The 22956-nt window shown below is 40.2% G+C and overlaps 1 protein-coding gene across 3 annotated transcripts in view; it reads left to right on the top strand.

Annotated features, from left to right (window-relative positions):
* Positions 1–22956, top strand: part of MTX2 (metaxin 2) — a 420264-nt gene that overhangs the window by 9419 nt on the left and 387889 nt on the right. For 2 of the 3 annotated variants that reach the window (XM_061379818.1, XM_061379808.1), the window contains exons 2-5: positions 3979–4026; positions 5010–5056; positions 19741–19813; positions 22835–22911. In XM_061379818.1, the coding sequence (XP_061235802.1) occupies positions 3979–4026; positions 5010–5056; positions 19741–19813; positions 22835–22911 (245 nt within the window). The remainder of the gene's footprint in view (positions 1–3978; positions 4027–5009; positions 5057–19740; positions 19814–22834; positions 22912–22956) is intronic. The other variant, XM_061379828.1, reaches the window with a different exon arrangement.

Raw genomic sequence — 22956 nt, 5'->3', positions numbered from 1 at the left:
CTCTTTTAATAGGAAGTTACAAACCTGAATAATTAGAACTCCACTGGGAACATGCAACGCACCAGTTCACAGAATTTTCTTCTGAAAGTTTTAACTTGACAGCTAAGAACTCTGTTTATAATTTGAAATCCGCATTTTCTATGCTAAGCTTTAAAACACTTTGACTAACAAACACATTGAGCTTAGTTAAATTTCCATGCATTTTTAGTTATCCACAAAAACAGGGATGTTATGTAGGTGGCCTGCTTACTGGTTGACTTCTCCAGTTGTGATGCTGCATCTGCCAATTTCTCAGTACCTAGGATAACAAGGCTTATGCAGTGATGATTTCTGTGTCCTTCATACTTTAATTTTCACTTCCCAGTAACTTTTGAGCTGAAGCCTATTCTAGGCAAATTTAACAGGGAGGACTGATCCTGCAGATGATTGTTTCCTGTAACTGGCATTAAAACAAGCAGCGTGGTAGAGAAGTAGGGAAAGACGATAGTATGAGGTTTGCTTGTCCTGATGAAGCAGCAGACAATCCACATGAAAGACTAAATATTTGAATTTGTTAAGCATGGGAAAAGTTTTCGGTAGGGTGGGAAAACAGCTTTTACTAAAGAGTGCAAGCCTGAGAGACAGACCCATTGAAAACCACACAATAGTAATTTGAGGCAGAAGGAAGAACTAGGTAGTTCCTTAAGATATGTAGAGAAGCTGTTCCTGTAAGGCATACTTCCAGGCAGTTATTTCAACCTGTGAGTAGCGAATGACAAAAACGTCTCTCACGTAGGATCTAACGCATAAATGTCATTTTGTGTTGAAAACTTCTGAGGCTGAATTGACATCACATTTGTTAATTTTCTCTTTATATACCTAGTGTCACAGTAGTCGTGGTTAGCAGGGAAATGAACATTTAAAGACCAGAAGATTATAGTTGCCGAAGGATAAACTGGATTTGACTTCATTAGTGCACAAATGATAAGTTTGTGAGGAGTTATTATAGCATTAATCAACTTGATGGATTGGAAATATGACAGAACTGAAGCAGCGTGTAATATTAGTGCCTATTATTCTACAAATTATGTCTTCACCTACATTCATAAGGCAAGAGTCATTGCCGTACATTAAAGATGTTACACATTTTCTCCTCTTGTGGAGGCATGTGACATCCGTTCAGCGATTCCTCCTCCTCTTTTCCCCAGCAGAGTTCTGGTCTTCCTTAACTGCATGTTTTGACTTTTCAACTAACCGAAGCAGCTTGGGAGCTGATACTTGAATTTAGTACTTACGAACCTGGACCTCTCATGTAGCAGTGTCTATTTAAACTTCTTGCTCCATCAGAATAAAAATATTTCATACTTCAGACATCTTGGAAGAAGGAAAGTGAGTAGAAATTGGAAGATATGGAACAGATAATGAGTAGGTATTTAATGATTTGATTTCCAGAGGATTGCACAAGTTTTGTGTTGTGCCTCCAGTGTCACTGAACATGATCTGCATGCAGTTCTGAATGCATGCTGCAGAATATTTTTTTCTAAGATATGAATAATAAAACATGAATCATAATGTGAAGTTGATTGTTTTAAAATCCAGTCTGTGGAGTGATAGCAAAATCAATTATCTTTTGTCTGGTCTTTAAGAACTGAAGGCCTCACTTCAAGGCTTATAAGCATGTACTCACCTCTCACAGACACGGTCAGAATTGTGTCCTCTCTCTGGAGACCATCAGGTGCCAAGGGCAAGGGGGTATTATTCACTCATTTTCTTAGAACAGCTGAAATTTTAAGGTGTGCTAATAATGAAGGCTGAAATTTTCATGTGGCTGTTCTCATTTCATTATTTGTCAGAAGACATATGTTAGTACACAACTAAACTGTCAATGAGTGAATGCAAAGATTTAAAGCTGCTTGCCTTCCCTCAAGTTAGGTGTGTGCTGCTGTGTACCAAGACTGTGGGATAAAGACTTCATATAATGACTAATGAAGTTTTATGGTCAGCAGATATGGTTCACGAAAATCTGTCGTGTAGTTTTGGATTCTGTGTGCCAAGAAATCTTTATATGTACGTATGTATGGATATCTTATCTCCACAGCTGCATACAGCATAGTGCCAAGATCAGACTGGAATTAGTGTTTCAATTTCTGGAAATATACCTAGCTTTTTTGTTGGAAAAAGAAAATTCTGCTTGACTTTTGTGTGTTTGAAATATTTCAGCCACATGCTTGTGTAAAGATAGGCCACTTCCAGTTTGGGCTAGAATTCAAGAAGTAGATGTAAATCTGACATTTCAGTCTGAAGAGGGGCAGGCAAAAAAAATCAGTTGAAATAGGCACATGCGATTTGAAGTTCTCTGTACCATTTTCGGCATGTAAAAAGGATGTTTTCACTGGCTGGCTGGAGTATTTATGAGATCGCTGTACATTCATGACTTAGTTACTTCTGTAAGTATCTCAGAATGCAACACTGGTAAGTTTGCTAAAGTATAGTAATAACGTTCTTAATTTCATCATTCTGTTTGCTCTTGCAAGACTTCAGTGGACCTGAAGAAATGTATGTTAGATAAAATACTTTAAACAGTTAAGGCTGTAGTACTACAGGCACTATCTTAGTCCTATTTAAAGAAGTAAATGTACTTCCACCTGAAGAATTTTTACTCCAGGGCAAAACTTTAAAGGAGAAACCATTAACCATTAAAACCAAAAACTGCTACAATAAAACATAAAACATTTTTTGATGACACTTAAATGTGATTAGTTGCTTTCTCGTGCCCATACTAGTATAGCTTTGATAGGCTCTGTGCCTGAGTGCTAGAAGCAGTGACCTTTGCAAAACTGTGTACAGTGTTAGAAGCTTTACAGTTCTATGTGACTTACATAAAACCTAATACTTCATGAATATCCAAAAAGAATGATAGTTAGGAAATTGTGTAGTCTTTTTTTTTCTTTGAGTTCTGAGGACAAAGACAAAAAGCATGACCTTACTGAAGCCAGTGGTGTATTTCTATTTGAACTACAGTTATTTATACACAACATTTCTTTAAAAAGAATAATTTATGTGATTAACACATCAGTTTTGTTTACAAATGGCTAGTTTGCATAGAACACAAGGTTTGAATTGGTATTGAAAAATAGATTGTTAATCAGACATGAACAAGGTGTAAGGGAGACAAAACAGTGTGATGACGTGTTATCTTAATGCTACCATTAGCAGTAAATCAGTACTGATTATATTTTTGCCTTCCCATAAATTCAAGTAGTGTATGATTGATATAGTGCAGTGGTTCTCAACTGGAAGATGTTGTCTTTTATTTCCTTGCCCATTTTTGTAACAACTGCTCAACTGTTTGAGCAACTGATGATGCATTCTTTAAAATGCATATTGACATTCCCATTTCAGGGTTCACCATCATTTAAAGCAATAGGTAGTCCTGGTCGTTGAAGTTTATGACATGCCCAAGTCACTGGCTTGGTGGGTATTACGTAGGACCAGTGAGGACACAACTTTAAAAGTCAGAAAGCTTCTCCATTTCCCCAGTGCATTCTTCACGCTTGGTTTAGAGGTTTGTGCTTCTTTCCTGTGTCTTGTTCTACTCTTTCCAGAATTCTTTGTTTAGTACCTTACTAAATAGTTGCTCTTGAGAGTGGCTGGAATTGTGATGGGGAAGTGGACAAGGATGCCTTTATGATGGAGGTAAGAGAACTGCTTTAGCTGCTTGAGAACTACAGGACCATTCTGTAATGTAGCACGTAGCTTGAATTCTAGCTTTTCTTGCAGCATTTATTTTGGGACTTGGTTTTCTGCTCTGTGTTGTCCCTCTGTGAGCAGGAGAGAAGTATGGGAGAAGAGAGTGACAGTGGGATATTTTTAGGGCAGGTAAAATCTTGCATCAGCATCTTTGCAGTTTCAGTTCCTGCTCTAGGTAGCGTTCATGTTCAGTTAGCATCTGCAAACATGTTGTTTGTCTTGCTTAATTAATTCCTCCTCTTTCCACAGCTGCAGAGCCTTGGCCTGAGAATGCTGCACTGTATCAGCAACTGAAGGGTGAGTACATTGTTCTTTTGCAATTAATAAATACTTTATTTTTAGAAAACACATTAAATATGCACTAAGACAATTAACTGAAAGGAAACACAGAAACTGTAAAAGAGTCCTTTGTATTGTTTGTCTGGTCAGAGGTTTTAGCTATGCTTGCATCTGCCAATATAAACCAGCTATTCATGGCCTGTAAGGTCCTTGGTTTATTATTGACTCATTATATTGGCTGCTGTAGGCAGTGTAAAATGATGTGGTTGCAGGCGCAGTTGGCAGATTTACTGCACCAATAGCTGAGGCAGCAGATTTTTGAAGTCTTGTGGTAAAGTGGGCTCTCAGTAAAAAGGAACTGTTAAAATGTATAGGCTAGGATGGTTCAGGCTCCCTTTAGCAGCTCTTCATATATCATCAGATCACATTATGGCCCCCATTTGGGGCTCAGCAGCCTGCTACAGTTGTCAGAAGACTGCAAAGTAATGAAGACTAATAGGTAGCAGCCCTAGTCTTCTAAGCATGGAATTTTTATTGCAGTGAACTTGTCATCTTTCTTTTGTGTGACAGACCTAGACACAGTGTGCAATATTAACTGCAAGCTGCTTTTATAGGTTTCTGAATACTTTTACTTTTTAGCCAGAGGAGTTATGAAGATGCGGTTTTATTTAACTTTGATTAGAAGAAGAGTAATTGGCATAAAACTCAAGCATTTGGCTTTTAGTTGTGAACATTTTTTTATTGTACATTGAGGTAATGTATGATAAGTGCAATCGAATTTGCGGGAGAAATATTCCTGGTATTCTGGAATTCCTTTTTTTTAAATTCTTCTTTCTTTTTTTAATATTCACATCACAGGTTTTCTATTCCACCTGCATAATAATTATATAAGTGCTCTTTTTTTTATGCATAAGAAATGCAACCCAGAATGGCTTACGGTTACAGGTCAGTGGCTAAATAGGTACTGTTGTTTGTAATTTTGTTTGTTTTTCTTTCAACAGAGGAACAAATTTTGCTTTCTGATAATGCATCTTCCCTTGCTGTTCAGGTAAAACATCATCTTTTCTAAACTAAAGATGTTAATTCTATTTTATATTTTTTAATGATTACCTAGCTAAAGTAACTGTATTTAGCTAAATGAATAATATAAGCATTATTTCTGTCAAAATCAGTTACTTATTTCTTGCATCTGATGTGCTTTACATTGTCATTGAAGTGCCAGAGCTTAAAGCACATGATGATTTTGAAAGACCCACGTAGAGTGCTGCTGCTTGTACTCATATTTATATTGGTCTATGTTTGTACAGTACCTGCTTGTCTACCTATTCTGGGGACTGTGCATGGTTTCTGTCTTTTGTCTCTTGGTATGCTAATTTGTCTTGTAACATTTTGCATGATGCTTACGGTTATTAATAGTATAATATAATAGTATAATAGCCAGAAGTTACTAATTCTCAAAGCTCACACTGCCCCAGACTCAAGGCATGTTTGCTTCATGCTGTGGGCATCAAATCGTTGTATGTCTCTGATAGGTTTTTCTTCATTTCATCATGTATATAGAGTTGAGATCCAATGTGGTTTTTAGAAATAGTCCATATAATTGACAAAGTTGCATCTTGAATTGACTTAAAAGCACCTTTGTGGCTGTGAAGTCCTCATAATCTCCATTAACCTGTTAGGTTCAGTAACCCCAAGTCTCAAGGGGATGTTTTGCCCATTAGTAGAGTGGGCCTGGCTGTCAGAAGTGGTGGTGAGCAGGATGTCTGTAAGGTTCCTGTTCTTCAAAGCAACTTTGCTGCTGATGTGCTTAGTAGGGAGTTGCACTGTTCCCCTGCTTTTTGTGCATGGTCTGGCTCAGAGCACCTAGAGCAGGCAGTCTTCCGTGGCTGTACAGAAAGGTTACATCTCATTTAGCCAAAATGGGACACTTGGAGACTGTAACTGACATTATTGGTAGAAAGGTTAGAATCATTTGATTATGGTAACTACTTTCAGGATCTCAAACTTTTTTCCTTCAAGCTAGGAATCTGGGAGATACCTCTAAGAGTAAACTGTCACAGCAAGAAGACACCTTTGTCCTTTGCTGGAATGGGGAGTTCATCTTTGATACACCAAATAAATGGCCAGTGTTTATTTATTTGGGCAGTGTGTTTTATGTTGTGCCTCACAGCAATGCAAATAAGTGTTTTTGTTGTTCACTTGATCTCTGTGCTCCTTTTAACTCCAGAAACTATATTTTTTGTGGTTCTCATGAATTTTCACGCTAACAATACATATGTGGTGTGGTTTGTATTTAAAATACACAGAAAAGAAACAACATAATTCTAAAATTTCCTTTTCTAATGCATCATTTTGCTTTACTGTTTCCAGTCCATTGTTATCCTACACATGTCACTTAGATGATAAATTAACTATAATATATTAAAAATGCTTCTTTTTCTTCAATATTCTCTAGCTGGACAGCTGATAGTAGCCATGGCTATAAATATGGCTCTGGTAGATATCTGATCTTAAACTTTATAGAACAATTTTGCATTGGGGAATCATATCTATTTTGAAGAATCTACGTAACATGGTTGTGACTGCAAAAGAATAGCTATCCCTGGTGTCCTTGATCCATTTTGAAATTATACTAGGATCTGTAGATTTGTAGTTATGTATTACTAGCTTAGTGATCAGAAAGCCTTAAGTATACCAGTGTGTTTCACATAAGGGAATTGCTGAGTTCCTTTAGAATTTATCTTCTATTCTGATGTGAGCCTGTTTATCTTTTTACTGTTTTTTTGTTTGGTTGTTTGCATTTTTTTTCCCCTGGTACTAAATTGGGCACATGAATATTACCAGAGCAGATACATATCTTATTCATCACTTGTTCACCACTGTTGAACTTCCATCTGCTGAAAACGCCCTTTTGATCAACGGGACTGGGACTCCAAATCCTGATGCATATGGAGTCAGCCACCATCAAATCTTTAAGAAACACAGTTCACAACAAGACTGTAAATGTGTTGCATCTGGTCTTTCTGATCTTTCTCAAAATCTCCTTGCACCTATTCATAATACTGCTGCAGTAGATCTCATAGGACATATATGCAGATATCTACATACAAAATAAAGAATAAAATCCAATGCCATAGTAAGTAATTAGAGTAAAAGCTGACTATTTTAAACTTGACGACCCTGCAATACAGATGACATTTCATGTACATTTTGTCAACAGAGAAGATCAAGCAGACAGCAGAGCAAGTTACTCTCAGTGTAGGTGTAACAGATTATTGTAGGCATTATGTTTGAATTAATGAGTGGTGAGAGCTGCAGACTGAACACAGGAAGTTGGTTGAGTCTTGCTGTTTTAATAATGATTTGACTTATGACTGACTTCTCATTGTGCAGTGAAATCTGGACTCCTGATTATAGCTACATGTCAGATCAGAGAGGGGGATTGCAAAGTAACTGTGGTAATGTTCAGTAGTTAAAAACCAGTCAAACCAACAGCAAAAAAAAGAAAAAAAGGGAATTCCCTCTCATCTTGTGGAACCTCTCTGCTGATTCTGGTAGTTGTCTTTTGCTATTGTTTTTTAATTCCTCTTCTGCCCATTGTTATTGGAAACAGAATAAATTAACAAGTCCTTTCTCTTTTACTGGGTTCAGATTCTTTACATTTGTTGAAAATGCAACATAACTTCAAATGAGTTAGTGCATTATCTCTGATACCTCTTGGTGTTTGCACTCCTTGTTAACTGGAAGTAGCGTATTAGACAGTTGTGTTGAAAGTGAAGCCCATTTGATCTTAGGCTGTAAAATCTTGATACTGAACGAAGTTTTATTTTCACTGCAAATGAAGTAAAATAAAATACCAATCAGTAACGATGATCCGGCTGCAGGAAAGAGAACATTTTATGTAGAATGAAGACTCTGTTCTTGTGAGATGTTTAGACCTCTTCCCATTAAAGTGAATGAAAACACATACACATCCTGGGTAAAGCAACTCATGGTTAAAACTGTTGTCTGCTTATTTATTGTACAGCTTCTTGCTTATCAGTCTTATCATAGTAAAAAAAGCCACCAAACCCCAGAAACAAATGTACAACTGTATTCCAATAGCAAAACAACTCCACGACTTGCAGAAGAGGAAAAATGGAGTTTTAAATAGTATTTCAGTCTGAAGCAGAGAGTCTGTCTAGGCTGTTAATGCCTGGTACAGGTAAGTTTAGTGCCTAGGTGGAAGTGCTGTGGCTGAGTAGGAGGGAGTGGGTTAATACAGCTGTGCTGTGCCAAGCCTTTTGCCTCAAATGGAGCATCTCTGTGCACTGTTCCAACTTGTCAGGAGGAGGAATGTGGATGTTGAGACTGTCTCTGTTATTACAGGTTTTTCTGAAATCCTTATGCAGGTAGTCTCAGAGTCTTGCTTAAAAGGCTGTCTAAAATGCTCAGGATTGTGAAATTGTCATTGCCGTCCTGAGATTATAAAGCCTGTACATATGTTAGGGTATGTATTAATTGGTCATGCAATTGATGTTGTTGTAAATGGCGTTAATGTATTTCAGGAAAGTGCATTTAGAATTGTCTGTCCTTAGTCCTGAATGACAGAAGGATGTTTGGACAATTTAAAATTGCATTATGCAGACCAACTGCTTATTTACTTCAACAAGTAATCAAATAAATATGTAAATCATGCATGATTAATTGGCCTCCACAGGTTTATGATTTTTTTTTTGGGTGTGTATATGAACTGTGGTTTGTTTTTTCTCTAGACAAAACATTAGCAGAAATTTGAACTTGTTGCTGAGGCTTGAACAAAGGCTTAGTACTGAAATGAAAATCTGATGATCCCTTTTTTAAAGAGAATAAAAGCTGGAATTCTTCATGATGAGAAATGCAGTATCAACATAATCAATCTAGCAGCATTGTGTTGTAGCTGAAAACATGCTTGAATCCCAAGCCATACAGGTGCGGTTTGTGAGTAAAACATCTTTCATATAGTTCTAAGATGAAATTACCCCTGAATGAATAGCATCTTCATTTATCTTCAAAACCTCTGTGCTACCAGCGAATCTACTCTTTCTGCATTCTACAAGAATTACATTATACCATTAAAGCAGTGTTGTGCTGCAGTGTAAAATAGATTGTTTTGGAGAATGAACGTGGCTTTGCTATAAATTACGTTCACAGGTACAAAGGAATTTGTTATTTTGTTTAAAATACTCACAAATATAATTAAGCTCTTAATTTATGTTAAACTACACATGTGGCCATTACCATAACTGGATTAGGAATTTAATCTGTCACTCAAAGAATGATACTGAACAGTTTTCATTTATAACCTTAGACACACTATTTCAGTTACAGGGTCTGCAGCTGTTTGATATGAAAACTGAATTATTCTGTAGATTTGTTTGTGGTTTTTAATTTTAAAATGTGTTCCTGCAATAGAGTAGGGAATAACTCTTTAGTTGTCATCACATACTGTCCTTTGTATGCTCATGAAATAATGTAAAAATGAAAACAGAACATGCCTTTCACTCATTCTTACAGCAGTATTGTGTGAGTGCTTTTAGAAGTGCTGCTGAGTCAGATATGGCTTGGAATGGTTCACCCTTTATTAAAAACTAAGCATGAATATATCTGCTTCAAATGAAGCCTGGAGTGTGCCATCTGAAAATAGTGTTCCTCATGTGGGAACATAAGTTGTGAACTATTTGAGTCTTGGCATAAGTAATTTCGTTGTTGCCTCTGATCTCAGATACTGCAATATGGATATGATTTACATTAAGTTGTAACTATTTTTTAATAAGTATATGTGTTTGCTCATATGTATTATTCTGAGAGGGAACTGGAGGGGAAGAGGAGAGCATTGTGGAACTTTGACAGGGTGATTCACTGCCCACTGTCTGTTATGTTTCCTACTGATGGTGTCCAAACAGGGAGGGGAGGGCAAAGGGGAAGGGAAAGCAAGAGTAAAAATGGCATCTAAAACAACTGTAGGAAAAAATAGAAAACTCCTCCCTCCCTTTTCTTACTCCTTTCCATTGTATTTCATGCATAGTAATTTTCCATCCCTGTCATCATAGGAAGACACAATGGCATCCCTTTCTTGTATTGTTTCAAGGGCGGCAGCAGCAGCAGAGATGAGAATGTCAGTTGAGTGAGAAGAGGATGGGGAGGGTCCCATTGATTCAGAAGAGGATGGGGAGTTGTCCTGTGCCTGGCTGGGGTTTCTGGACTTTGGGCTTTTGAACTGTGCTAAAGCAGCACAAAGATGATTGCTGTGATTATTTTTTTTTTTAGGTAGTTGAAATCTAACCTATTACCTACATTTTGAATTTGAAATTGGGCAGGCTATAGGAAGACAAACAAGCCTTAAGCTGATACTGTCCTTTAAGCAGTGCTGTTGTAAATGTATACTCTATCTCTGGCAGGTGTCACCTGCAGTGATTGAAGTGAATGATAGGTATGTGATTGTTGATTAATTTTGTAACTAGTGTCACCTCGAAGCTTCCTATCAGCCCTTTCATATAGCTTCTGATACTTCATTTTCACAGAGCAAAACGTATGAACTGGCTTGTTCTGTGCTGACTTTGAGAACAGAGCGGCTCATGCTGCTCACTGGGAAGAGAGGGCAGGGCAGTGCAAGACATAGGCAGTAGGACAGGAAAGGCACTGAGAGGCTTCTCCATGCTTTTTCTTCAATTTGTTTTCCTTGCTTTATGGCTTTCAGTTTTGAAGAAGAGAAGTAGCACTGTTAAAAATACTGTTCCCATTTCTCTCTTCCCTTCACAGGTGCCAGAAGTGTAGGTAATGATACAGGTAGAGGGGCTGGAAGAGTGTGAGAGGGAAGACTTAGCCTGCAGGGAAGCAAGACAGAGAGCGTAAGTGGGAGAGAAGCTGACAGATAGATCCTACTAAGCAGAATCTTTATTTTTAATGCCTTTATCTGTTTCTTACATTAACCTCATCCAAAGAAAGGACACACTTTGTTACAGAAATAACTTAGAAAAAAAGTATTTGTAGCAGACATGAAATTAAACATAAGTTACTAAACTGGACAGTTTTCCAGGCATCTGCTTCAGTCATTGACCAGTGCTGATACTGCAGAAGAGATTAGGACCCTGTTTTTAAAATGACAGAAATGCAAATAATCAGTGGAATATATGGATAAAGGAAGCACTGCTGCTGATGCTAGGGGAATAAACTCAGTTCTTCACAATCTGAGATTTCATTACCCTTGTTTTATGCTGCATTAACTAGTATAAGCCATGAAATTACTTGTTCCATTTAAAAGCCTAAGCGTTTTGATGTCCTTCAGTTGTAGTGAATTCTGTATATTTACGCTTGAACTAAGTTTTATTTATTTGTGTAAAGTCTATTGGGCAGTCATCTCTTGATCTTCTGTAACATGAGCAAGGGGAAAGAAGAATGTTAATCCCTTCTCTTTATGAATTGATACATATAGTTAACTCTTTGGGTAGGTGGTAAGCGTAATCCCCCCCCCGGTTTATCTTTTCCTGAAGGAATTTAGTTCTTTCCCTGCTTAGTTTGTTTGGAACAGTTGTTTTCAAAGTATCAATAAACATTTTCGGTGAGCATCCTTACAGTTACCTTGGACGAAGGAACTTTATCTAAAGTAATATGTACCAGTTTTACTACAGGCATGAGCGTGAATACCCTCCGCCCCCATTCTGAAGAACTGCAACTGCTGTAGTATTATTGCGTGAGAATCCCAGGTGCTGGAATGGATCCAAGTTGTGGCCGGCTAAACTCACCCTGTTCATTCTCTGGTAGTACATTTTTATTTCCAGAGGAGAAAGAGCAGGAAATTTAATACTGTTCTTTGGAATGAAAAGCACCTTTGAAAGGCTGTGCTCAGTTAAGTGTTTTATTTGTAATTTTGCTGTTACTGTCTTTCTTATCATTTTTAGGTGAATTTTCACAAGGGTTTGGTTTTGTGTCACCTGGAATTCAGTTGGCCCCTTTCAGTCCCTTTTAAAGTTGATCAGCCAGATTTATGATGTAAACAATAATCTCTGATGTGCAAGAATAAGCCTGGGCTTATTCTTTCAGATCTTTCAGATTGCTCAGCTTTTGATGCTGTGTCTTTGAAGGGGTGTTGATATCTTAATAAATTTCAGCAGAACTGCACTGGGGTGGTTTCAGCCTTCAATTTCTCACCCTACACTCCAAGAGCACTCAGAGGAACTGAGCTCACTCCTGTTAGCTTATGGTTTCTCTCACAAGAGAAGCAAGGGTTTACTTGTCTGCTCAAATTATGTGTGTGAGGTACCCAAAGGGAAATGAGATGCTCTGAGCTGGAATAATCAGTGTTCCACCACATCTTTTGGCAGAGTTGGAAGCCATGGCGGTCTGATACCATCTGCACACCAAATGTGCTGGTTCCTGACATTCTACATGAGAAGTCAGAAAGAGAACAAATCCTCCCTTGATCACTGGACTAAAGCATTAAATGAGATAGACTCACAAAAATTTCTGCTTTATTCTGTTATCTCTAATATTTCTTTGATCTGTGCCAATTTCACCTATTTTGGTAATAGTTCATGCCACTTTCTGTCAAACATCAGTTACCTAAAATCTAATTTATGTAGTTTGAATGTATCAGAGAATAAGATTTAAGTTTTTTGGTGGTAGATGTTTTTAAGAATGCATTGGTCATGATTCTTGTCTGTCTCTTTTCCTGAAAGAAACCATAATTTCCATAAATATGAAATGCATTCACTGTGCTCTAAAACTCAAACACCTGTGTTGTTAATACTGATAATTGCCAAAGCCTGTTAGTTCGGTGAAAGAATGTAAGCACTCTTATAGCAATGCGAATTCTAAGGCTTATTTCTTAGGCTGAGCCCTTGTGGCTTGAGGTAGTACTGTCTCCTTTTGTCAGTTGACATATATTTTTTAGCTAACTGGAAGGCTAGCCAGTGGACCATTAGCTTAAGCTGAATCATGAAATGGATACTGGCCTACTTCTCTAGGTAATGATTAGTTCAGCAGTGGGGATCCAATAAGGACTGAACTTCTCATACTGTGGAGCTTTCCTTTGTTTTCCTGCAGAATGATATGTAAGGAGCATTTCAAATTTAATAGGATACAAATTACAGCATGACATACTGGTCTTTTAATTCACTGGGCTTCTATCTTTTTAAACGTGATACCAGGATTGTATTTTTTAAAAAAAAAAGGTTTATTGTATAGCATTACATGATTTTTGTCTTCAACTCTTTCATTATTCAGTTTCCTCGTGTTTCTAAATTTCATTACTATTTCACTACTCATCTTAAAGTCAGTCCTAAATACAGACAAAAACTGAAGTGGAATAAGTGTTTGCATGTTCCTGGATGGGGGTTCCTGGAACAGGCCTCATAAGGCTGCTGGAGAGGCAGCTGCAATGGTCAGTGTTTCTGAACCTAGCGGGACTGCTGGTGTGAATGCAGAACTGGATCATAGAACCATAGAATAGTTAGGGTTGGAAAGGACCTTAAGATCATCAAGTTCCAACACCCTTGCCATGGGCAGGGACACCTCGCTCTAAACCATATTACCCAAAGCCTCGTCCAGCCTGGCCTTGAACACTGCCAGGGATGGAGCATTCACAACCTCCCTGGGCAACCTATTCCAGTGCCTCACCACCCTAACAGGAAAGAATTTCCTCCTTATATCCAATCTAAACTTCCCCTGTTTAAGTTTTAACCCGTTACCCCTTATCCTACCACTACAGTCCCTAATGAAGAGTCCATCCCCAGCATCCCTATACGCCCCCTTCAGATACTGGATGGCTGCTATGAGGTCTCCACGCAGCCTTCTCTTCTCCAGGCTGAACAGCCCCAACTTTTTCAGCTGATCTTCATATGGGAGGAGCTCCAGTCCCCTGATCATTCTCGTGGCCCTCCTCTGGACTTGTTCCAACAGATCCATGTCCTTTTTATGTTGAGGACACCAGAACTGTACACAATACTCCAAGTGAGGTCTCACAAGAGCAGAATAAAGGGGCAGGATCACCTCCTTCAACCTGCTGGTCATTCTCCTTTTGATGCAGCCCAGGATATGGTTGGCTTTCTGGGCTGCAAGTGCACACTGCCAGCTCATGTTCATTTTCTCATCGACCAGCACCCCTAAGTCCTTCTCCACAGGGCTGCTCTGAATCTCTTCTCTGCCCAGCCTGTAGCTGTGCCTGGGATTGCTCCGACCCAGGTGTAGGACCTTGCACTTGGCATGGTTAAACTTCATGAGGTTGGCATCAGCCCACCTCACAAGCATGTCAGGGTCCCTCTGGATGGCATTCCTTCCCTCCAGCGCATCAACCGAACGACACAGCTTGGTGTCATCGGCAAACTTGCTGAGGGCGCACTCAATCCCACTGTCGATGTCACCGATGAAGATGTTGAACAAGAGCGGTCCCAACACCAATCCCTGAGGGACACCACTTGTTACTGGTCTCCAGACAGACATTGAGCCATTGACCACAACTCTTTGTGTGCGGCCATCCAGCCAGTTCTTTATCCACCGAGTGGTCCATTCATCAAATTGATGTCTCTCCAATTTAGAGACAAGGATGTCGTGTGGGACAGTGTTGAACGCTTTACACAAGTCCAGGTAGATGACATCAACTGCTTTACTGCTGTCCATCAGTTCTGTAGCCCCATCATAGAAGGCCACCAAATTGGTCAGGCAGGATTTCCCCTTGGTGAAGCCATGCTGGCTGTCACCAAGCACCTTGTTGTTTTTCATGTGCCTTAGCATGCCTTCCAGGAGAATCTGCTCCAAGATTTTGCCAGGCACAGAGGTGAGACTGACTGGTCTGTAATTCCCTGGGTCATCCATTTTCCCCTTCTTGAAAATGGGGGTTATATTTCCCTTTTTCCAGTCATCGGGAACTTCACCTGACTGCCATGATTTTTCAAATATGATGGCCAGCAGCTTAGCAACTTCATTTGCCAGCTCCTTCAGGACCCACAGATGGGTTTCATCAGGACCCATGGACTTGTGCACGTTCAGATTTTTAAGATGGTCTCGAACCAATTCCTCTCCTACAGTGGGCCCAAGGTTTTCATTCTCACAGTCCCTGTGTCTGCCTTCCAAGACTTGGGTGGTGCGGTCAGAGCCTTTGCTAGAGAAGACCGAGGCAAAGAAGTCATTCAGAACTTCAGCCTTCTCCAAATCCTGTGTAGCTAGTTCACCTGAGAGCTTCCTGAGGGGGCCTACATTCTCCCTAATCTGTTTTTTATTTGCTATGTATCTGTAGAATCCCTTCCTGTTATCCTTAATATCCCTAGCCAAGTTTAATTCTAACTGGGCTTTAGCTTTCCTAACCTGGTCTCTAGCTTCCCAGACAATAACCCTGTACTCTTCCCAGGCCACCTGTCCTTGCTTCCACTTTCTATAAAACTCTTTTTTCATTTGAATTTTCCTCAGGAGCTCCTTATCCATCCAAGGAGGTCTCCTGGCCCTCCTGCTGCACTTCCTTCTAGTTGGGATGCAACACTCCTGAGCTTGTAGCAGGTGATCCTTAAATATCAACCAAGAGTCTTGGGCCCCCCTGCCCTCTAGGGCTATATACCATGGAACCTTGTTCCTGAAGAGGCCAAAGTCTGCTCTTTTGAAGTCTAGGGCAGTGAGCTTGCTGCACTGTCCTAAGGATCTCAAATTCAACCATCTCGTGGCTGCTGCATCCAAGGCTGCCCTGCAGTGCCGCATTTCCAACGAGCCCTTCCCTGTTGGTGAGGATGAGGTCAAGCACGGCACCTCTCCTTGTCAGTTCCTCTATTACTTGCAGAAGGAAGTTGTCTTCCACACAATCAAGGAACCTCCTGGATTGCTTGTGCCGGGCCGTACCCTCATTCCAGCAGATGTCAGGGTGGTTGAAGTCACCCATGAGAATGAGGGCCTGTGAGCGTGAGGCTTTTCCTATCTGCCTATAGAGTGCTTCATCCGCAGATTCCTCTTGATCAGGTGGTCTGTAACATACGCCCACAGTAATGTCTCCTATCGCTGTTTTCCCTTTAACCCTGACCCACAAGCTCTCTGTTATCTGCTCACCTGTCCCCAGACAGAGTTCCATACACTCCAGCCTATCTCTAACATAAAGGGCAACTCCCCCCTCCGCGCCTGCCAGGCCTGTCTTTTCTAGAGTCTGTAACCTTCCATTCCAACACACCAGTCATAGGAGCCATTCTACCATGTTTCTATGATTCCTATAATGTCATACCCCCGTAGACGAGCACACATCTCTAATTCCTCTTGTTTGTTTCCCATGCTATGGGCATTTGTATAGAGGCATCTGAGCTGAGCTCCAATTGAAGCCGGCTGGATATGCTCAGTTTTAATCTTGAATCACTCTTCAGTTTCTCAAGCTCAGCCCTGGTCATCAGTTTCGTTAGAACTGAAGATGACTATTCCAAGGGAGTTTCCTCAGGTTTTTGGTTTGGTGTTTACTTCAGGGTCTGTATTTTTTTAATAATTTTTTTAACCTCACTGAAGGTAGAATGATTTATTTCTAAGCTTACCAGAATCTGCACTTTATTATACACAGTAGTGAGCATTTTTATTCAGTTAATATTTGTTCCTCCATTAGAGCTCAATTCTAGTTCAGACTTCTCTCTCCTCTTTTCATTGCAAAGTGCAAAAAAGGCACATGGACGCAGTGTGTTTGCATTTCTGAGATGCCAAAGTGGCAACGTATTCTCAATCCTCTTTGCACTAGGCCAGAGGCTGAGGTGGAGTTTTCCTGCCAAGTGTAATAAAGGTTCATATTCCTTGGTCTGTGGATATTTACTGAGAAGAAGGAGGGAGATAAAGTTCAGATTCAGATTTTTGATGGAAACTTGGCCGAACTCTTTACACTGAAAAGATTGTATTTCTAGTTCAGTCTGTATGCTGAGGACTCTTTTTGGTAGAAACCTTGTACTATGTAGGAGCCGATATATGATGTGATGTACAGTAGGCAACAATTTGCTGAAGCAGCTCATGTAACTACAGTTTTCTGTGCCAGTGTGTCTTATTTCTGATATGTTGATATGAAAAAGTAAAAACTGTGATCTGACTCACCTCCTTTTGCTTAACTGTGTCTCTGCACTTCCAAGCTTTTCAGTTATTTGTGTGTTGTCCTAACTCCAGTGCAGTTCAGACTTCTGAACTTGTAGTGAGAATAGTACATGACAGTTAAAAATGCATCTCTAGCTTAATGCAGAATTGCAGAGTTAATTTAGTGCCTTACTGTGAAAGAAATTCACTCGGTAGTTCTAGACCAAAAGGAATTTCACATATTTTTGAGATGAAATTGAACAGCTAAGGATTAAGTAGTATGGTAGAATTTTGCTCCACTCCTCTCACCCAAAGGTGAAATTCTTTGGAGCTGTTGTTTGATGCCATCGGTTCCACAGCACGGTACTGTTGAGATGATTCTGTTAGCTACTGGTGGAGCCTTCAGAAGAACAAAGTCTTTGTACTAGTTGAATTAGGGTGTATATTTTTGGTGGGTTAGATTGTGTCCAGGAATGTCGTAGGAGCGTTTAATCTAAGCCAAGTTTCTGCATTTTTTGTTTATTTATAAAGAAATTGCATATGAAGCCCCAGTTTGAGCAGAAGACATGATGGAACAGCCTGGGCATTGCTAGGTCTGGAGGCTATCAGACAAAGGAAGACATATAAGACTGACAGACCAATTCCTTAAATTCCATTAAAGAATTAGTCTTTTGGGTACTGTTACAGTTTGCATGGACTTTGGGATGCTAAGACAGGAAGAGCCTCAATTTTTGGTGGACTCTGACAGGCTCTCAACCTTAGAATGCCTGGTGATGTCAAATCTGGCTAGTGCCTTGTATTTTCTTTAGGTGATAGTTGCACCTTTAAGCAATAATAGAGGTTCTAGTTGGGGTGAAGCATACTAGAGACCAATTTATTGGTAAATAGTGCAGGACCTGCAATATTTGGCTTATGTTGACCATGACTGGTACCCTCTCTTCGTGTTTCTGTCTATATGTCCCTCTGTCTGCATGTATATGTAAAGTAATTGGCTCTTGAAGTTAGGCTAAGGAAATCAAAAGCTGCAGAAATCCAGGTTTCCAGGGGATTTTGCAGAGCCTCCACAATTCTGAGGTGGCCTCTTGTCAGCCATCACCAATGTCTTGTGTAGCAGCTTGTCATCCTAGTTCCTTGCCTTAAATTGGGATTTGGATTTGAGTTAGGTCATCTAAACCTGCAAGAGCCAGTGTTGTAAAGCACAGTGCAGTTCTTGGACTTTGTTGGAAAAGCAACAAAGCTGCTGGCCTTTTTGCCCAGATGGGGTTGAGGTTTGGGTACAAATGACTTGGAGAGCAGGAGAGAGGAGAGGGCTGTTTGGGTTATTTTTGTTTGTTTGATGGATACTACAGAAGCCCCAAAGTTAGGAACAGGGCTGATACCAGTGCGAGTTCTTGCCTTATGGTCTCGTTAGTGCAGAGGTAAGCAGTCTCAAGGTTAAGGTTTAGGTTACTTTGATGTCTCTGATTAGCGTCTGAGCATCTAAAACTGAGAGTGCAATTTACTGCGAGGTCCTGCAATCAGAAGAGCTAGGAGGAGGGTCAAGTATAAAGTGCTGTGTTGCAGCAGCGTTTTTCTTCATTATGGTAGCCTTCTTGGTTTAGGCTTTTTTCACCTCAAGCCACTGTGGATAAACAGGTATAATTTTGGAATCTGGAATTGTGACCTAATCACAAAGAAAAAATGATTACTGGGACTTAGCCAAGATGACCTGTGAGAGACTCGAGAAATTAAGAGGTTCCTTATTTGCCATGTTCTGCCAAAATTACAAATATTTTTGATATTTTGGTATTCAACAGAAACATACTAAAGATTTTGTGGTGGTGGCAGGTGCTGACAAAAATTGGTATCCTACTGAGAATGCTTTGAATCTAAGGTTACAGATAGAAACCGTAAATTGATGACTTATGCTGTCTGTGATTCACATAAATTAAAGATAATAAATACTTCCTCCCAAAGCAGACTTGTGCTCTGACAGTAGAGCACATAGAGCAACACCTCTGCTAGCTATTGTAAATACAATCATAGAATGGTTTGTGTTGGAAGGGACCTTAAAGGTCACCCACCCGATTCCAACCCCCCTGACATGGGCAGGGACACCTTCTACTAGACCAGGTTGCTCTAAACCCCATCCCAGCCTTCCAGGGGGGGCATCCACAACTTCTCTGGGCAGCCTGTTCCAGTGCCTCACCTCCCTCACAGTAAAGCATTTTTCTCCTCATGTCTAAATCTACCCTTTTCTAGTTTAAAGCTGTTACCCCTTGTTCTGTCATGTAATCTTGGATGGTGCTATATGTGCTTGCTGTTACAGAACATGGACTTCGTTAGCCAGCTTTAGCCAGAAGAAATAAGTATTATTCTTTCCAGGAGGGTTAAAATATCACTTAATTTTATACAGCCACAGCATCTAATTGCGTCAGTCAGATACCGGTCCTTTGCTCATCTTGAGAAAAACCAGTAACAGTAGATGAAAATTCATCTAAAGAATTCCAGTCAATGACTGGATAAGAAACAGTGGTCTAAGAAAGTTAAAAAAACCTTGTTTTTATTTTACCTACCCTTTTTTCTTCCTAAAAGTAGTATGTAAGGATCTGTAATTCATAGGCATGTGCTAAGAACTAGCTAAAACGTAGCAAAATGTATTAAGAGCACATTTGTTTGTCACTGTTGTATTAATGCTTTTAAAATGTGACTCTTTGTTTACAGGCCTTTTTACAAATGTGCAATCTGCCAATCCGGGTGGTTTGCAGGGCAAATGCTGAGTACATGTCCCCATCTGGTAAGTGTGGCCTTCATTTAGATTACTACGTTATACCTCCATTTTGATACCATGGCAACTACGCCTTGTCTTGCTGATAACAGTCGGTCAGTGCTCCTGTGTGCGGGTTGCCTTCCCCCCTCCTCTCCAGTGTGGTTTCTCCTCTGCAAACAATTAAAACAGTCAAATGCAAAGTAACGCTGGCACAATGTGTAACTGCCCTGCGGATGCAGTACCCATATAAAATGCTGAGACAGTTCAAATACCTGGTGGAAACCTCTGAAGTGCCTGAGGGTGGTTGAATTCTGAAGCAGAAAAACATATGTTTCTAAAAGTGGCTTTATTCTGCATCCAAGGAATATTCCAGTAAATGCTGTTACATCTTCCCATTGCTGGGGTGAGACAACGTTATAGAAAGATGATCTTTTTCTACCCTCTCTGGGAGATGATTGCCAGGATGTTGATAACAGAAGAAGACTGAAGGGTGCACTGTCATTGTTAGGGGTGACAGGCAATTTTAAATCATCCGCTGATCCATGGGACTCTGGAAAAAATCCAAACCCACCAACAGTAAATTATTAGAAAGGTGACTGGTTGCCTGAAAACATCAGAGGCTGGCCTCAGAAGATTGCCTGAAAATCAGAGTTGCTGAATGCAGGGCAAAACGTCTGGCAATCCTTGCACCCTGTCCTGGATTTTCGTTGTCTGAGAGAGGTTTTTATTTACCTGGTACCTGGCTTTGGCTGATGACTGCCACGTGGAAGTGCCTGTCGATATATGTCCCCCAGCTGCATGGGTTCTGTTGCTGCTACTGATATTTTGGTCAAAGCAGTGAAATTATGCGATTTATAAAAGAACCCAAGTTGATTGGTAGCAGTGAAAAAAAAGCAAAATATGGAGATACATGAATTGTTTGTTAGTAAATAAAGGTAGCTTTGAAACACTGAATCCATTCACAGAGGAGCCTCTTAAGTGCACAGAGAAGTGTCTTGCATGTGCAGGAGGACTGATGACAGTTGCATGCTATTACTTCTCTGCCACTTGCACCTTTGTCCGCACTTGCTGGCATCTGATGTAATTTGGGTCTGAACACTTCCTTCTTCTGCTGAAAACGAGCACAAGAGGGAAAATGATGCTGCTTCAGGTTTAAATGTAGGTAGAAATACATGTGTTCTTTTTGCCCTTATTCCTGCAGTCATTATTTTTATTATTTTTATTCACTTGCCCCATTTGCTTGCTTTATATTGGTCCTTTAACGATAATTCAGACAAGGTTTTAATTTGTTCCCTTCTCCCTCCCTACTGCCCTGTCTCACAGCAGCAGCAGACAGAGATCTGCATCTCACCGTTTTGGGGGGAAGGTTATTTATGTCATAGTCATTGTAATGACAGAACCCATTCTGAGGGATTTAGGAGTATGATCTTGGTGTGTGAAGCACAGTCTGGTTTAAAACACTGAATTCTGAAGCACGAAGGGGTCTGTGTTTCCTTCTGCAACATGCAGCATGTGCATGCAGATGAAGCCTTTGTTGGTGTGATGAACTTCATTTATTGCCCTTAGGCTGATAGAGCCAGTGAGAAGTGAATCTCATGATTAAGACCATGGCTGAATCTGCTATTAGCATGAACAGTGTTTGAGCTAAGCTGAACAGTAGGTTGTGTTTCAGTGAAAAGAGTGAATGTATTGATAATAACATATTTGGAGTCACCTGGGTGCTGAGCTTGTTCTTTGGGCTGCCTCTTGAGAGCAGAGTTTGCCCACAGTGAGAGGTGGACAAAGCCCCACTGCACTGTGAAGACTTATTTACTGCTTTTGGGCTTGGGGATTTTTTCAGTAATACAAAACATCCATCATTTTATGGATTATTTCAGTCATGTAAATAATCGTAAAGGATTTAGTTTTATATATAAGGTTGATGTTTATCAATTGCACTTGGATGAAGATTTGCAGGACAGATAACCTGCTTAGGGTGGATTGGAGCAGGAGCCCTCAGCTTCACACCCTGAGAGCTGGGAAAAGGGGTGTGGGGCAACTTCTGTCATGCTTCTGGGCTTGCTGTGTGTAACAGGGATTCTTCCTCTTGTATCTCTGCCTGCCTTAAAGCTTTAGCTCAGTTCTGCATGTAGGGAAGGTTACCAGGCAGTGAAGGTGGTGCATGCAGGCTTAGGAGCCCTTCACACCCTGACTGGTTCCATCAGTGGTACAATTATTTCTCAGTCTCCTTTTCAGGACTGGCCATTTTAGCCCTGCTCTGTGCTGGACCCTGAGCGCTAAGCTTCATAGTCTGAATGTTGAGCCTTACTAGGGTTAAGTTTTAACCCCATTTTACTTCCATGATGATGAAGCACCTCCTTACCCCTCCCAGCTCCCCAGATTGTGAAGCTGTGGGTCTCATACTGAGAACCTCTTCCTGACCCCAGGACCATGAGGCTAGAAAACGCCAGCTCACAACTGGAGAGTGAAGATTAGGGCAGCCAGTAGGAGCCAGCTGGCCCAGTTGTTGGAAATCTGAAGGACTGGAGGAGGGAGAGTCAAGACCCTTCCTTGCTGAGTGTGTGCTTGCACTTCCCCCTGCTTGCATTCCTGGGCACAGTGCCATGTCTCCCGTCATCTCTTCAGCAGCCTTTTTCCCTCCAGTGGGTTAGAAGGGAGGGTGGGAACGTCTTGTGTCATAAAACTAGCCAAAGGCTCTGTCTGCTTTCCTGGGAATTCCCAGCTGTACTTCAGAGAAACATTGAATTAAGTCTTTCCAGCAAAGCAAAATCCATTATTAAAATACAAATAGATAGATCTCAGTCAATAACTTTGAAATACACAATTGCAAGTATCATGCGTAGAAGAGGTTCAGAAAAAAGAGGATGTTTGTTATTACAAATGTTATCTGGGTGAGCTATGCATGCTAGAGCTTTGAATGTGCTCATTTGAAAGAAACAAAACGCTGCCGTTGTTCAGGGGTACCTACAATATTTAATTGCTTTGAAAATTGTAAATGATGTTTTACAGGTATAAAAGGCTCTTACTAAAATACATTTCATTTTACAGGTAAAGTACCCTTTATTCATGTGGGAAATCAAGTAGTATCTGAACTTGGGCCCATAGTCCAGTTTGTAAAAGCCAAGGTAACAGTATGTTGTTTTTGTCAATTAATGAATAGCATGTTAATC

Source organism: Neopsephotus bourkii, unplaced genomic scaffold (genome assembly GCF_033783945.1).
Source record: "Neopsephotus bourkii isolate Nb327-2 ecotype Australia unplaced genomic scaffold, CSIRO-AGI_Nbou_v1 NB_196, whole genome shotgun sequence".
NCBI lineage: Eukaryota > Metazoa > Chordata > Aves > Psittaciformes > Psittacidae > Neopsephotus > Neopsephotus bourkii.
This window is presented reverse-complemented; position numbering and strand designations above follow the sequence as displayed.